The sequence below is a fragment of the Motacilla alba genome, chromosome 3 (genome assembly GCF_015832195.1).
Source record: "Motacilla alba alba isolate MOTALB_02 chromosome 3, Motacilla_alba_V1.0_pri, whole genome shotgun sequence".
In the NCBI taxonomy this organism is placed as follows: domain Eukaryota; kingdom Metazoa; phylum Chordata; class Aves; order Passeriformes; family Motacillidae; genus Motacilla; species Motacilla alba.
Window position 1 is genome coordinate 21,395,791 of NC_052018.1, and position 12,841 is coordinate 21,408,631.

At 40.5% G+C, this 12,841-nt stretch overlaps 1 protein-coding gene across 3 annotated transcripts in view; it reads left to right on the forward strand.

The window, feature by feature from the left end:
- The window catches only part of MYOM2 (myomesin 2), a 75,760-nt gene that overhangs the window by 9,043 nt on the left and 53,876 nt on the right, over positions 1 to 12,841 (forward strand). For all 3 annotated transcript variants that reach the window (XM_038131997.1, XM_038131999.1, XM_038131998.1), the window contains 6 exons: positions 922 to 1,060; positions 1,237 to 1,394; positions 2,247 to 2,339; positions 11,671 to 11,759; positions 11,840 to 11,890; positions 12,167 to 12,331. In XM_038131997.1, coding sequence (XP_037987925.1) covers positions 922 to 1,060; positions 1,237 to 1,394; positions 2,247 to 2,339; positions 11,671 to 11,759; positions 11,840 to 11,890; positions 12,167 to 12,331 — 695 coding nt within the window. The remainder of the gene's footprint in view (positions 1 to 921; positions 1,061 to 1,236; positions 1,395 to 2,246; positions 2,340 to 11,670; positions 11,760 to 11,839; positions 11,891 to 12,166; positions 12,332 to 12,841) is intronic.

The window sequence follows — 12,841 nt, forward strand, 5'->3', positions numbered from 1 at the left end:
ATGATAGGTACAAACAATTATTTTTTAAAGTATCAGACAAATAATATCTTGATTCACTGAATTTTGTGGAAGTTTTCTTATCTGGGTTATGCTTTCAGAGTCTTGCCATATGTTGACTATATTGACAGACATGTTAGAAATATCTGATATTCACTACCTTCTTTTGTCCTGGGAAAGAAAAGAGAATCAGCATGTTTACTGAATCAGCATGAACAAAGGAAACTGAGCTAGCTCCTCCTAAAAACACTTATGAGTTGGGGTATTTTTAGGAATTCTGAAAAATCTGTGGAATTAGGTTTTCAGGGAACAACTCACAATTTTTTTCCAAACTTTACATTTTTCCTGGTAGTTTCTATAATACTTCCTGCTCATCCTTGTCAAGGGACAGCTTTTTTTGCATGCAACTGTTCATCAGATCCTTGTGAACTCCTTGGTCTGTATCTTTCAGGTGAGGTCAGATGATACAGCCCGTGGAGCTACAAGAGCTCCCAGGTTCTAAAGCTTCTGAAGTGAAGGGTACTATGTAAGCTGGGCACAACTTTTAAAAGGTTGTAAACAGGCACAGATCTTGCCTTCACTCCTCTGCCTTCTGGTGTCCATGGGAAGAAAAATTGGGGTCCAGAAGGAGGCTAGGCACGTTCTTGATCTTGATCACCAGAGGACTGTGGGGAACCATGTCAATGTGACCATAGCAGAATTCAAGACTTAGAGATATGGCTCCACAAATACAGGGGGAAAGAATATGAAGAAAGTTCACATGATTTCACAAACTCAGGATATGCAGATAGATGCAAAGAATGATTCCTAACCTAAATTTTACCTCCTACTGATATGGTTTCACAGCCCTTGGTTGCCTGAAGTGTATGAGCGACAAACTTAAACCTTCACAGTGGTTATCTGATTTTTTTTCTTGTCCCACAGGAGTCATGAGCAAAAGTCTCATGTAAGTGATGAGAAAAGAATCCGTTTTGCCAGTGAGTTGTCTGCTTTGGAAAAAGAGATTCACACTGCCAGGCACCGTGCTCGAGAACATCTGGATAGACTTGCTGTGCAAAGAATGGTACCTGCTGAATCTTTTTGCTCCTATGCAAAAACAATTACAAGATGGACTGAAATTTAGGCCTGTACTTAAAATATGAGTAATGATTAAACATCTTTTTGTGAATTTAAGGTTGGATCTCCTACCCTATTTGAGTCTGGTGCCAGATGCTTCTTTTCTTTTCCCATGTTTAATAGGTAGAAGAAAATATGGCTCTGGAAAGACATATCATTGAAGAAAGAATAAGTCGAGCCCCTGAAATTCTAGTGCGCCTGAGGTCTCACACCATCTGGGAAAAGATGTCTGTGAGCCTTTGCTTTACTGTACAAGGATTTCCAACGCCTGTTGTACAATGGTAAGAGACTGGCCTTTCCTAGCCCTCTAAAAATGTTGTTAAGCTTTTTTCATTTGAAAGTTATGCCATAACTGATAAGTGTCATGTATATAATGGCTTTGTTAAATCCCCTTTATAATCCTCCTAGATGTGCTGGATCGTAGCAGTTGATACTGCAGTGGAAGGAGTGGGAGGAAAACTTGCTGAGTGGCCCCGTGCAATGTGAGAAACAAACTCAAGCATTTCAGAAGGCAGACAGTGGAAGGCATTCCAGTCTTTCTGGCCATTGAGTTTCCTGAACACAAAGTAGCAAGTGGCAAAATACACAGAACTCACAGGCTACTTTCTAAGCCTGGGTAAATGCACACGGCACCGCTGTTGTCATGGGCCGTATCTGTGGTCATAGAGGAGGATATAAAGGTCCTTCCAGCTGCCCTCCTCTCTGGACAGGTGCTGTCCTGTATACATGAGAGCCTCAGGCTGGACTGTAAAGACCTAACATGAGGAATAATTCTGTTGCTGCTCCCCTTTTTTTTGTGCTGAAGTGTTTTACTGTGGTGCAAGATAAAATTTGCTTCCCATCTTGTGTCAGGGTTAGTGGATTTGAAAGTTCAAACTCCATGCCATCTTCTCTTTACTTCTTTTCCTCATCTTCTAGATTGAGTGCACATCTTCTCTTTCCACTTCCTTGCTGCTATGATGGTCCTGCTTTACCTTCATGGCCCAATATGTATCTATCCATATGTGCTGGAAAATACTCTGTGCAAGTAGAGAGAGTTCAGATGATAGTAAATGATATCTTGATCCAAAGATCTACCAGATTAAGGAATAGTTGCTGATATTTATAAGATTTATTTTTTTCTTGATTGTCAGGTACAAAAATGAGGAATTGATTTCTCCTGCAAGTGATCCAACAAAGTACAGAATTGAAAGCAAATATGGAGTACATGTGTTACATATAAACAGGTAAATCTTTCTGGGGAATAAACCAGCTTTCTTATACTCTATATAAAGTATTTTATATCAAATAAAATTAAAAATTCACACAAAGGCTGTAAGAGAATTGTTTAATTCAGCACACTTTTCTGTTGGTACGCACTTTTAGGCTGGAGAAGGTTCACTGAGTACCTGAATATTAGATTATGAAAATCAAATGATAAATTAGATATTTGTATTCATTAACTTCAGCAATCTATGAGATATAAAAAGAAGATGCAAGTAGCTGAAAAATGGTAGTTCTTTTTTTATTAGAATTATATCTTCTCAGCATTGAAGTGGAAAATTATATGTTCTTGCCATGAGGAAGCTCTTTTAGGTAAACAAAATTATAACTGGGCAGGGCAGGGATACACGGTATTTGTTTTACTATATGCTAGGTCCTGCTTACTTTTTCATCTCCTTTTCTTTTTTTCTTCCAGAAAGTAAGGAAGTGTAAATCACTTTTTTAAAAGGTTGTAATTAATTGAATTTTATTTTTTCATAATGTAAACTTTGTGATATAGAACATGCTTGGGTAAAACAGTTTCCCATAAACTAATCCCACGCTTTCTGAAACAATTGAAATGCTACATGTGACTTGGTGTATGCTTTTTAAAAAATACAAAAACCCAAATAAAATGAAGAAATTGCTACAATATTTAAATAGAAAAATAATATCTAGAGCAGAGACAGAAACCCCTTTTAATTTCTCCAGAGCATGAGCATCAGCTGTGCTGAAACTGCTGGAATATTTGTGGCTAACACTTGGCTGGCCAAACATTTAATCTTCTACCCTGTCTCCATCTGTCAGCAGTGGAAGCAGCCCTGAGCACAGCCTTGTGGCATTAGTACAGAAAATAAGGGCATCATTTCCTCTGTCTTTGGGAAAGACTACTTGCCTTTGTCATCCTGCAGCCAAGTCCAGCCCAGCCCTCAACCTTTTCATAGCTCAGGATGGGAGAAATCCATCCCTGTACAGAACCTGGCAGCAAGAATCACCAGATTGTTTCTTCCTAAGATGCTTCAAAGGCACTCAGTCTTCTACCCCCAGGCCATGCTTGCTAACTGCTCTCTGTACCCATGGAATCTGTTCATGCCACTGTTTCTTCCTATCAAGATTACTTTTGACAATAATAGCAGGAGGTTAAAATATAAAACCAGCTTGTCCTTTTGCACTCCTCTCCCTTTTAGCAGGGAAATGGAAAACTCTCCTCTTTGTCTGGATATGTGTGAGTGGCAGTCAGGAGATGAAACTTTGGTCACTTCCTGATGGTGAGTGACTGTGACTGTTTATTTCCCTTGGTTAGCACTCCTGAGGAACTGCTTGGTGACTCCGGATGCCAGTTATGTAGTATATAGGTCCCCTTGTGACATTTTGGTAGTGAATAGCTTTTAGAAGAAATGAGAATCAGTTCTGATGTGCTTTCTGAGCACCTGTAACCATGAAGCTGAAGGGTAATAATGGCTTCCATGCTCTTGAGGATTTTTATTTCTTTTCTCTGCTGGTTATCAGTCATGTAGACACAAACAGCTTTGGGAGTGTAATACCCAGCCATATTTCAGGCAACTTCAGACATACCACAGAGTCATTTATTGGCACCCACTCAGGTTTCCCCACCCCCTGCCTACTAGTCCCAGACCTGTATGTACTCATGCAGACTCCCTCACATTAGCCAAGCTGCCATCTTCAGAGATCTTTGCTCCATTTCTCTTTCATTACATCTGGCAGTGTGGTCTTTTTGCCACCTAAAGATTCCTGGCTGCTCTGCCACAAATTACCCTTCTACACTTAAAATAATACTTGGGGATGGCTATGATTTATAGAGCTTATTAAATTAAAAAGTCTAATTAGATTCCTTTTTTATTGCTAATCCATTTTATTTCAAAATTTGGTCATCAGCTGCATTTTCTGTCCTAAAAACACAGAAGATGGACATGCAGGAAATGGAAGAGCATTTTCTTAGAGCATAATTAAGCATATCTCGTATTGAAAGAAATAGATGCATAGATAATGCTTAAAATATCTAAGTTATTAATGCTTTTATACAAACGTATCAATTAATTCTGTATCTTCCATTAATATCTTTGTGCACTTACATTTTGTATTTTATGAATAATTTGTTCCTCTGGGAGGTGGAGCCATCAGGAGTTTCTTCCTATCCACTTCTGTGCTCTTCTCAGCTGTTCATACTAAAGTGCTGAGCTGAATGTAATCTTATCCACAGTCCCTCAGAATGGCCTTGGAATTTCTTGGCTACTTTTCTAGCACTTCAGCGAAGCCCAGGGAGTGAACTTTTTCCTTCTGATGTAAGTGTGATATTTATTCCTATGAGTATTCCCTGAGCCCAGTGGAAACATTCTTGAGGCACCGAAACCTTACCGTCACCTTGTTGTCTTAAAGTAGTAACTGGACACAATTTCATCCCCCACTGTTTGCTGTTCTCCAGAACCCATAAGCCTATACAGTAACCAGATAATTTTAATTTCTCTGTCTCATATTTTTTAAGATGCTACATTCTCAATTTACCACATTCTTTGCATGCATTCAGGGCTATCATGATCATATAGTGTTTCTTTCTTTCTCTTTTTAAACTTTTTCAAATCGGAATTTGAGCTCAAGATCTCCCTTGAGCAGTGAAGAAAAGGAGTTTAGAGTTTGATTCTGTTCTTTGCAGATCTCATAATGATTGCAGAAGTGATATGCACTGGGGTAGTGGCTCATCCCATCTTTCAACTCACATCTGATAGGTTATTAGGAGGAGACTGAGAGGAATCCTTGGAGGGAAAGCTCTTGGTAGTTCAAATAAGTCATACGTGTCTGAGAATGTGTGGGTTTGTTTAAAATGTATTTTTTAGCTCTCCTAATTTAACTATGGATAGGTACCTAGTACAAGAAAAGATTTCTGTATCAGTGGTAGTCAAGATGAGGGTGGCCGTTGCTTTGTGAAATAGCTGAAAAATATTTTCTGTCTTAGTGAATATCTTAGTAGTTAACAATTGTAGCATTTTTAACTTCTTGGTTGCTAATACTTGTTCAGCAACAGAGTTGGGCTTTTTTTTTTTTCTTTGCTTACCGTGAAGGCTTATTAAATGTATCACTTGGTTTTATTTAGGCGCGATGGACTGTGTTATATTCCCAGCCACATTGGCTGGTGTGTAGAGGAGACAGCGGGATGCTCCTCGCTGTGGGCATTCCTGACTGCCGCCCCTCAGTGAGCGGGAGCTGGGCGGTAGGAGCAGGGAAGGACATTCGACATTCCAGGGCGCTGTCACTGTGGCGTGGCTACACAGATTCATATGAATAGGGCTAAAGGTCTGACAGCATTTTGCCTTTTCTTAGGGCCCTTTCCCTTTCCTGTTAGATGAAGTCCCAGGCTGAGCAGTGGCGGAGGAGCAGGTTTGCAGCAGCAGCAGCAGCAGCAGCGTGCGGCGGAGCCGGCAGAGTGCAGTGTAACTCCTGCTGGCTGCAGGCAGAGCCAGCCCTGCTCCGCCGCGCCAGCTCCACCGGCACCGCTTCAAAAAGGAAAGCTTAAAAATTGAATGAACCTTCTCCCCTAGCTATTCTCATTTAACAAATGACCCTGTGCGGTCAGTAGAGTGCTATTTTAGTTTGATTAGGCACAAAAGGCTTGAGATGATTTAATCTGGAGAGCTAGAGAGCGAGGCGTGCCCTTTCTCCGCCGGAGGGGGAAGCGGAGCGGAGCCGAGGTGCCGAGACAAAGGCAATCCTCCGGCGGAGCCCGCAGAGCCTTTGAGCTGTGCAAGGTGGGTGGGTGATGGACTGCAGCTCCCTGGGTTCTGCAGGTTTGCAGTATCAGTGGCTGTACAAGCAGCAAAATGGTGCACTGCTCGCCTTTCCTTGCTGAAAGGTAAACAGCCCCAAATCTGTGATCTTCTGACTTGTCAGTCACCGTCCCCTATAAGCTGCTGTAGTTGCGGGCTTGAGGAAATGGCCACCTCACAACAGAGGTCCCTCTTCCCTAAACATGAAATCCAACCAAAGAAAAAGAATCAGTCAGATTCATTCTGACTGGAGAATCAAGGCAGGAGATGGCAGTTCTGCAGAGTATTTCCACAATTTGATGTCACATAACACTGAAAATTTTGTCATTTGAATTCAAAGGAGTAATTTTTGAGTCTGTAATTTACTTCATACTGCCTCGTGTTCTTTACATGCACTGAACTGTGTTCTAATTCAGGCAAAGATGCTATTTCACTCTTAACTCCCGTGTTTGAATGTACACTAGGCAGTTGGATGAATATATGCATTTTAAATAGATGTATCTGCCTGGGGAATATTCCCCACACAAGGATTAGCACTGTAGAACCTCATGTGGATTCAGAGCAATTTAATATTTGCAAAAAAGTATTAGTACCTTGGGACAGATACAGTTCTGTACTCACATTTTATGCTCTCTAAATGTACTCTATGCATACTTTATCTGACCTTTGTAAAGGCTGAAAAACACATTCTCCATCATAAAACAAGAATAACTGTTAGACCACACCTTGCCTCCTGGGTACTTCAAATGTAGTTTCTAACTGGTCTTGACTCAGTGGACTTTACAGTGCAATTTAGGAAATCTAAGATTTTTTTTTTTAGCATACAAGGATAATTTCCAGGATAATCCTCCATCTGGGCATTATCTGGCACAAAAGAAAAGTCAAAACATTATGTAACTTGCCATCCTATCCAACTTTCTTCATAGGGAATATGAAACAAAAATGCTGTCTAGCTCCTAGCCACTAAAACCCTACATTTCCAATATAAGATTTAAAGGGACCTCAGTGAGTACTAGGCTGTCTGAGATGGTTTATTTCTCTTCTGGAGAGTCAGAGGAGTGATCATAGCAAAGACATATAAATTGCTTTCAAAGCAGGAAGCTACAGAAAATGGGTAGAGTTGTTACCACCTCTTAAATAGCACTAAGTGCCTGGTGTGTGGAATTGTGTGCTCATAATAACTGTAAGAGCCTAAATTCTCTTCACAAAAAACAAAAGATGCTGTAAGAATGTGGTCAGCTATTTGGTCAGTACTTCTTATGTTCTTCCTGAGAAAATTAATTATAACCCTATCACTAACTTTTATGAAATATTTAATTTAGATTTTGAGCTTCATCTGGCTAAAGATATGACCCTTAGTAAATTTCCTGTCTGTTCTAGAGACATTTAATATAATAGTATGTTTTCTCTACCTTGGACACCATCACAAACAGAAAGAGCTCATCAAAAGATGTATTTTGCTGTTTCTAAGGAGAGCAAAACTATGGAGAGGGGATTGAGATGAGCGCAGATATATATCCATTTGAAAAGTTAATCAGCTATCTGCCATTCTACTTCTTCATTTTCAGGAGACAACTTTGCAGTTCTTACACCTTCAAATTTCTGACACTTTGAGCGGTTTAGCACAGTTTGGGACCCCAAGTCAGTCCACAATACAGGTGGACTGGATTTCTGGATTACTTTTAGGCCACCTGTTTTTGTTTTTTTTTACAATAAATCTCTCTTTAGATCCTAAGTCCTGTGTAGTTCTTACAGATATTCGTTCCTATCTAACAATTTTATCTGGTGTTCTACTGGAAAATGAAGTCAACACTGAGAGCAGATGATGACTGGTTCAAAGTGAGATTTAATCAGAGTTAACCTCAGTCAAGCCATGCTGATTTTTTTCTTTGTTGTTAGCACTCTATAAGAACAACAGAATGTTAGAGAGCAGTTAAGTTGGATTTAAGAGAAGTGAAGCAGCTTGAAGTAATGCTTTGTTTATGTGAGGAAATGGCCTAGTGCAGCAGTGCTGGTGTAATGTTCATCACTCATTTATGAGCTGGGTGCTGTGTGCTGTCTAAGTCATGTCCAGGCCAGGGAGGGATCAGGCCTGATCAGCATACACAGGATGGCTCTCCCAGCAATGTCCTGCCAGGGGCAAGTGTACCATCCTTTGGGAGGGTCTAGCTCATCCCTCAAGTCAGGGTTTTCATCAGGAGAAACCTGGGCTTGCAGGTGGTAGGAAGACACTGCGTGCCTCTGTAGGTCTTTGGCAGGATGTGGGTTGGGTTGTGGCTTGAAAGGCAGGAAGCCTTTATAGGGCGGGTACCTGGGGACAAGGACTGCAGGGCATGCTGTGACATATACCTGCCACCAGTGCCTAGGAAATGCACTCCTGGGCTCTGCCTGACACAGCACATTAAAGACATGTTCTACCAGTGATCTCCTGGTGTGAGATAGACCAATTTTCTCACCCTTCAGGACAGGGCCGCCAGACATCCAGAGCTATCTCCTGAGCTGTGTGTGGGAATCCTTTTGGTGAGCTGGAGCACACCAAGGCTTGGCAAGGGGTGTTCTAAAGCATCAACATCAGGGCAATCAAGATCAGCTTCTGGGGATGAATGCTGTTTAATTTGCTAATATGTAATATATGTTATTAAATATACTATGTACTATATTTACACTATTTACTGTATGTTCTGTATATATAGTTTTTTAAATTAGAGATATAGCAGAGTGACAAAAATGCCTTAAGGCTTCAGAACAGTTAATTCTGCAATGCCCCTTGTAAGAAATTTTTGAGCTTCTTCATTTGTTGTTAACTTATTATAGTAAGATACTGTACCAGACTGTGATAAATGCATGAACTATGCACATTTTAGTATAGAGACATAACATGCCTTAGGAAATTGTCCTGTACTGCAGTTTTATATTGCTTTTTGTCATTTTATTACACAAGTGTTAAACAGTGTGAAACTGGGATAGTGAAAAAAAATGTTCTGCTTTTAAAAATTCATTGCCAAGAAGTGTTGTCAAGTCTGACATCTCTCAAACAAATCCAGAATCAGTTAAGCTTTATAGAGCTCTGGGAACAGGTATTGTAATTTCCTTAAAATCCTTCATGGAAACAAGCTGTTAAATAACATCCAGCCAAGAGAATGGTGATGAATGAGATTACATGCAGCTAGTGGCCAGTCAGAAGTGGTGATCCCCAGTGCTCAGTGCTGGAGCAAGAACTGTTTGATACTGTCATCAGTGATGTGGATGAGGGGAACAGGTGCAGCCTCAGTTGGTCTGCAGATGTCACCAAGTTGGGTGGGAGTGCTTATATGTTGGAGGGTAGGAAGGGTCTGCAGAGGGATCTGGACAGGCTGGATCAATGGGCTGAGGCCAGCTGTGTGAGGTTCAACAAGGCAAAATGATGAATCCTGCCTTTGGATCAAAACAACCTCAGGCAGGACTACAAGTTGGGCACAGATTGTCTGGAAAGCTTCCTGGTGGAAAAGAAGCTGGGGATACTGGATGACAGCAGCTGAACATGAGCCAGTGTGTGCCCAGGTGGCCAAGAAGGCAATGGCATCCTGGCCTGTACCAGCAATAGTGTGGCCAGCAGGACCAGGGCAGGGATTGTCCCCCTGTAGTCGACACTGCTGAGGCCACACCCCGAATCCTGTGTTCAGTTCTGGGCCCCTCAGTGCAAGAAAGACATTGAGGGGCTGGAGAATGTCCAGAGAAGGGCAATGGAGCTGGTGAAGGATCTAGAGCACAAGTTCTGTGAGGGGCAGCTGAGGGAAGTGGGGATGTTTAGCCTGCAGAAAAATAGGCTCAGAGGGGACGTAATTGCTCCTACACCTGCCTCAAAGGAGGTTGTAGTCAGGGGGGTCAGGCTCTTGTCCCAAGTAACAAGTGACAAGACAAGACAAAATAGCCTCAACTGCAACAGGGAGGTTTAGTTTAGATATCAGGAAAAATTTCTTCACTGAAAGGGTTGTCAAGCATTGGACCAGACTGCCCAGGGAAGTGGTTGAGTCACCATTCCTGGAAATTTTCAAAAATCTTGTAGCTCTGGCCCATGAAATCATGGTTTTATGGTTTAACATGGTGGTAGTGCTGGGTTGACAATTGGACCTGATGATCTTAGAAGTGTTTTCCAACTTTACCAGTTCTATAATTTCAATTCTTTTAAATTGTTTTTCAGTCTCACTGTGCCTGTCCAGACTGTACTAGGGTTTCCTACCCAGCTGCAGGCTTTTTGGTTAAGACTGTAGTCTAGTCTTAGGACTTACCCTTATGTCTTTGATAATTATTTGTATGATAGACTTTGTAATTGATTTCTTGATTTTGTGAAATCTGTGACTGTAGGTTTGCCTCCAGGAGGAGCTGTTGGACCTGTAAATTTAGAGAGATAAATTGCAATTTATCAGGACTCTCATCAAGTTGTGCTTTAGCCATCGCAGTACTGATAGTATCATTTTTATGATACGGCACTCTCCAGAACATATGCAAGAAGTGAAAAATAGGTGTCTGATGTCTCTGTGACAGCTGCTACATACTCCAAAATTGGCATCTTGTTTTGCAATTTCCATAAAACCGCCTTGCATATTCCTTCTCCCACTTCTGGGATGCATGACCTCATAGAGGACAAGTGCAATCAGAATTTCATCACTTGGCAGTTGCCAAGAAGACACAAATTTGTTCTTCTGAGAAGAAACTAAATGGATACATTCACAATATTGCATCTCATAATTGAAAATTTTTGAGTGTCCACCATTAAATTTATTACTAAATAAACTATTCATGATGAACTCCATTTCAAATAAGAAAAGAACTGGGGCATCAAGGTTTATACCTATGCCTTATCAACTGGTCATATCTGTGCTCATGGAACTTCAAGGAAGGATGTATTAAGTGAGATAATCTACCAGTGGTTTGCACCAAGTAACTATTTTTTGCTTTGTATTTGTTTATACTGTCCTTGCATTATGAATTTTTTCTCATTAAAAAAATAAAAAAAAACAAGCCATGTATGCACATAAATAATTTAGAGCAGTGTTCCTTATTTTTTATTGTCTTCCTGGATTGAGATATAAGAGAGGCAAAAAATACCAGTGTCTACCAGATGGGAATAGCCATAGAAGGCACAATTTAAGCAAGAATGACATGTACTTTTATTCTATGTCTCTCTTCTAAAGTATGGCAGAAAGGCAAGATGGATTAAAGAAGGTTACATACCGAAAGGGAATAGCCAGACTGGCATTGTCCAGCTATCTCCTTTTGATCATTCTCTAAAGGTCATTTCCAGTTTGCTCAAGTTAATGTAGCCTGCACACTAAGCTGAGATAAAACTGAAGTTAGAAACAGTAGCAGCTTTCTGATTGTCTTTCATGGATGTCTTGCACTGTGTAGACAGCAAAGAGCTTTCTACACTTTTCCTACCAGTAAAGAGCTTTATAGACTTTCCTTATGGTTGACATAGTTTAGCTTGTAATATCAATCATTAAGAGAATTTTTATTTGCATAAAGAGACATCTGTTTTTCTCCTTCCCCTTTTCAGAGCTGACTTTGATGATTCTGCAACCTATTCAGCAGTTGCAACAAACGTCCATGGTCAGGCATCAACTAATTGTGCTGTGATTGTGCGAAGTAAGTCCTACTTCATATTTAAAACAATAAATAAATATAATGCTCATGTCATTGAATGTTTCTTGTATGTTTATTCATAGGGTTCAGGGAGGATGAAGAGCCTCACCCAGCTGCGATAATGCCCTTCCACTGTAAGCCGTTTTTTTCTATTTTCTTAGATAATTTATGTCCTCTTGTCAGGGCAATGTTTGCCCTGACAGATGAGAAAGATGGATACAACTTGCTTCTTCTGACTTTGCTTTCTAAGCATTGAGTTACAGTAGGAGCTGCCCAGTTGCTCTTGCTTTCCCAGTTGAATTTCTAGATCAGCATACAATATAACAGAAAACTCCATCTCCTGCTCAGATCAGACACTAATCTGTACAATTTGCTTGTACTCAAGAACGCTTTCATTTTCTCATGCATAGTGCCCCTGTCACATGATGTTTGCTTCACCTACATTGATGTCCAGTTTCTGGAGAAGTTTGGAGTCACTTTTGCAACCGAAGGTGAAACACTGACCTTGAAGTGCTCTATGTTGATCACTCCAGAGTTGAAAAGACTACGACCTCGTGCTGAATGGTATAGAGATGGTGAGTTATTACATTGAATAGAATCTACCTGGAAAATGCTGGAGGAGACATTGGGGATACAGGTCAGGTTTAGATGATCATATTCTCAGAATTAAATTTGGAATAGAGAAAAAGAAATATCTCTAGTTAGAATTTATAGTCCTGCACTCTCAATTAAGTGACTTGGTCAACATTTTTTTTGAGCACACATTAATAGCACCAGGAGGTAACCTCATATTGTGATAGCACAATAGTTAGAACATTTACTTGGAAGAGATCTAAAGCCAGTTCTTTTATTTCACACTGACTCATAGTTGAATATTGCGACCACTGAGCTGAAGGGTACTCACAGGGCAATAAGTTAAAGTTTGAAGTACTGAGGTATGGCTCACCACGTTAATCTTGCTCCAGCACTTATTGTGAATTTTATATTAAAATCACATCAATGAATAGTTAGGCAATACTTATAGAAGCCAGGCCGAATACACATATGTTTGCTCTGCCATGTCTGTTTATGTGTTATGTTAGTAG